Consider the following 3,934-nt stretch of genomic DNA (forward strand, 5'->3'; position numbering starts at 1 on the left):
TAAAAAGCCAGTAATTTTTCTCTTGGATAAAATGGAAAGTTTTTCTTCCTTCATTCCAAAATTTATCTTTCTTGGCCAGTCCCATTTCAACAAGGTATATCTATGATGTGTGGGCTTAGAAAATTCAATTACCCAACAAAAACCCCAATGACCAGTGGGCTAGGCTAGGAAGTTCTATTTGATTTGGCTTTCCATTTTTTTTTTTTTTTGTGGTTCACACTTTTTATTCTCAAAATTATTTCGCATTATTTCATTTTAATCTCAATACTAATTATTTTCCCCAGCCCATAACTATTTTCAAACCGACCTTTCTTTGTCTTTGTATATATATATAGAGCTCCGCATTTTGGGTACATTTCCACAAACAAGCCTTCTGCTGCCGCGTACATCTCAAGCTTTCCATTCTCTCTACGGTGGTATCTCTCAAGCCCTAATTTTTGCCCCAGTTGTCTCTGTGTTTTCCTACCTGAATTATGCGATTTTTTTGTTTGATTTGTTCAATTTTTTCCGTCTTTTGTCCTGTTGATAATCGTTTGACTGGTGTAGTTCTAGATCTACAAATTTTATCATGACACGCTGATGATTTGTCGGTTCTCTGCAGATAATTTTATTGGGCATTTTGTCGACGATTTTAGAGCTTGATTGTTGCTTATTTATTGATTTGTGTATGTTTTTGTATGTGAATTTGTTTGGATAGGTTCTCTATCTTCGTAAATCAGGCGTTTAAATGTTTGCCAGGTAAATTTGGAGTCATATGTCTTGTTCTGTTTCTGTTTCCTTTTTGTTTAAGTAAGATTTTGTACATGTTTGTGGGCAATCATGTTTATATAGGTTAATTGGCCTAGCTTAGTTTAGGATATTGGGGAAGAAATAAAAAGTGAACATTTTGAAGTTTTGCGGGAGAAGGAAATGAGGAGATGCTTTATTGAGTTCTTTCCCCGTCGTGCGTTCAAGAAAAAAATAAAAAGGTTTTGGATTTATGTCTTTTGATTTTGCTCCTCAACATCTGTGAGGAAGTTTTGGACCCTCCAGAATCTCTGAGGGGGAAGTAGTTAAATTGTTCAATCTCTTCATTTTTTTCACAAATTCCTCGTAGCTTTTCTTGCCAATTACGGCAGACAAAATATAAAAGTGAACCTCTTGCTGCTTATCCTTTTCACTGTTTGAGACATGAGATTCTATGGTGTTTAGAACATGATTGCATTTCAGACTTCAGATGTGACCTATGGGATGGCTTCTTTTCATATCATAAAGAAATTCTTCAAATAGCTGATTTTTCATATAGCTGATTTTTGTTTTGTTTTGGTACTTAATCAAGTGAGAAATATCCTGTTCTGATGTATGTTTTTTTGTTGTATTTGCAGCGTACTGAGTCAATCTGCGATGGCTGATGCTCATGAAATTGATAAGAATATTGAGATATGGAAGATTAAGAAACTCATAAAAGCACTTGAGGCAGCTCGAGGTAATGGAACGAGCATGATTTCTCTTATTATGCCTCCACGTGATCAAATATCCCGAGTCACTAAGATGCTTGGAGATGAATTCGGAACTGCATCTAACATTAAAAGTAGGGTGAACCGACAATCTGTTCTGGCTGCGATTACATCTGCTCAGCAAAGACTAAAACTTTACAATAAAGTACCACCCAATGGGCTTGTGCTTTACACTGGAACTATCGTGACTGACGATGGGAAGGAGAAGAAGGTCACCATTGATTTTGAGCCTTTTAGACCTATCAATGCCTCTTTGTATCTCTGTGACAACAAGTTCCATACAGAAGCGCTGAATGAACTTCTAGAATCTGATGACAAGTTTGGCTTCATTGTTATGGATGGTAATGGGACACTCTTTGGAACTTTGAGTGGCAATACAAGGGAGGTCCTTCACAAGTTTAGCGTTGACCTCCCCAAGAAGCATGGAAGAGGAGGGCAGTCAGCTCTCCGTTTTGCTCGTCTTCGAATGGAGAAGCGCCATAACTATGTCAGGAAGACTGCAGAACTGGCTACCCAGTTCTATATAAATCCGTCAACAAGTCAGCCCAATGTCTCGGGACTAATTCTTGCTGGATCAGCTGACTTTAAGACCGAACTTAGTCAGTCTGACATGTTTGATCCCCGTCTTCAGGCAAAAATTTTGAATGTGGTGGACGTCTCTTATGGTGGTGAAAATGGTTTTAATCAGGCAATTGAGTTGTCATCTGAAATCTTGTCCAATGTCAAGTTTATCCAGGAGAAGCGTTTGATAGGCAAATATTTCGAGGAGATAAGTCAGGATACTGGGAAGTACGTTTTTGGTGTGGATGACACATTAAAAGTTCTTGAGATGGGTGCTGTTGAGACTCTCATTGTGTGGGAAAACCTGGATGTGACTAGATATACTCTAAAGAATAGTTCCACAGGTGAAGTTCTTGTTAAGCACTTTAATAAGGAGCAAGAGGCTGATCAGAACAACTTTAGGGACCCAGCTAGTAATTCTGACCTGGAGGTTGAGGATAAGATCTCCTTGCTTGAGTGGTTTGCTAATGAGTATAAACGGTTTGGCTGCAGTCTGGAGTTCGTCACCAACAAGTCACAAGAGGGATCTCAGTTTTGTAGAGGTTTTGGAGGAATTGGAGGGATCTTGCGATACCAGCTTGATGTTCGAGCTTTTGATGACCTGTCTGATGAAGGAGAAGTTTACGATGATTCTGAATAGCAATCAATTAAGTTCTTAAATGCTGGTGCAGGGAGGCAGCACCAAGCCTGCACCAGTGCGCGAGGGCTCGCGCAGGTTCATTCGGATATGGTGCTAGTGCCTGAAAGATTTCAAGGAGTTATATAAAGGTCAATTGGCATTTCTTTTTCCTACCGCTCATGTTCCATCTTTTGCAGATACTATTAACATTACTAATTGTTGTTGATGCTAATCTTTGCTGTTTTGAACATTAGTTAGCTTTATGTGTTTTGCATGTTTTGATTAATGGACAGATATGAAGTATCAGGTGAAAAGAATTTACCAGTCCCTCCCACGTTTCTACTGGGAGGTGATACGAAGGTTGCACTGCTTGATAATCAACTTGCTTGCTGGAAGAATTAAGTACTAAAGATACTCAAGAAGGCATTGGAGGAGCTTGCTCCTTGGGCAGTTGGTTTTGGAAACATATTCCATGTACTTTCTTGAGAGAGAAACTTACATTTAGTAGTTCTATGTAGGATCTATGGTGTGGGATTGCGTCAAGTCTGCAGTATTTTCCATAGAACATGGCTACTATTAGTTCTATGGCTACTATTAAAGTGTTTGCGGTGAATAATGGACAGCTATTATATTGTCTATGATGATGATGATGTTGCATTGTGGTAAATGTCAACAATTGTGGACCTGTTGACATTGACTTTGGCATGTCTAGTGTTTGTGGTAATAGTAGAAAATGGTATTTTTGGATCAGTGATCCTGTAACCTGTTGCCTAAAGCCCTGTTACGTTGGTTGAGTTGCTTTGAATGTTGGTTTGCAAAAGAGACGTGTTTGTGGGAGTCTTTCGATTTTGGCATCCTGTTTCTACGTTGTTTTCATTTTTGAGCTTGCATTAGATAAAGTGCTCTTTACTTTAACCGAGAATGATAATATTGTGGAGCGTTAGCCTGTCCTTGTTGAATTGTGAAACAGGTATTTACAATTCTTGAGGTGGGTATCTCACTAAAACTGGTCGGTTAGGTTTCAGTGCATGCGTCTGTTTGTGCTAGACTGTTGTTGATCCAGCTGGTTCTACAGGCTGTTTGAGGATTATTACTAGTTGCTTTTTCTTCCCTTGTTTAGTTTTCAAGCCAGTATTTTCGCGGGGTATATTTGAGCAAGTTACCGAATTCCCAATTCTCTAGCATAGGTTCTTTTTGTTCGAGAAGGAACAAAGAAAACTTTGAATGTGAAAATTGTGAGGTTGTAGAACAAGAAATT

The 3,934-nt window shown here is 38.8% G+C and overlaps 1 protein-coding gene across 4 annotated transcripts; it reads left to right on the forward strand.

Moving 5' to 3' along the window:
• Window positions 1-254: 254 nt before the first annotated feature.
• LOC113719499 (eukaryotic peptide chain release factor subunit 1-2) lies at window positions 255-3,516 on the forward strand. 4 transcript variants are annotated; one of them, XR_011825187.1, is made up of 3 exons: window positions 255-416; window positions 1,365-2,825; window positions 2,970-3,516. XR_011825187.1 is itself a non-coding variant. In XM_072072232.1 (2 exons), the coding sequence occupies exons 1-2, from the start codon at window positions 728-730 to the stop codon at window positions 2,695-2,697; spliced, it is 1,344 nt and encodes a 447-aa protein (XP_071928333.1). In that variant the 5' UTR covers window positions 433-727; the 3' UTR covers window positions 2,698-2,830. The 4 variants fall into 4 exon arrangements, 1 of the variants encoding a protein (XP_071928333.1); XR_011825188.1 differs by having other exon boundaries at window positions 258-413; XR_011825186.1 differs by lacking the exon at window positions 255-416 and adding an exon at window positions 434-738.
• Window positions 3,517-3,934: the final 418 nt, after the last annotated feature.

The sequence above is a fragment of the Coffea arabica genome, chromosome 11e (assembly GCF_036785885.1).
Source record: "Coffea arabica cultivar ET-39 chromosome 11e, Coffea Arabica ET-39 HiFi, whole genome shotgun sequence".
Lineage (NCBI taxonomy): Eukaryota > Viridiplantae > Streptophyta > Magnoliopsida > Gentianales > Rubiaceae > Coffea > Coffea arabica.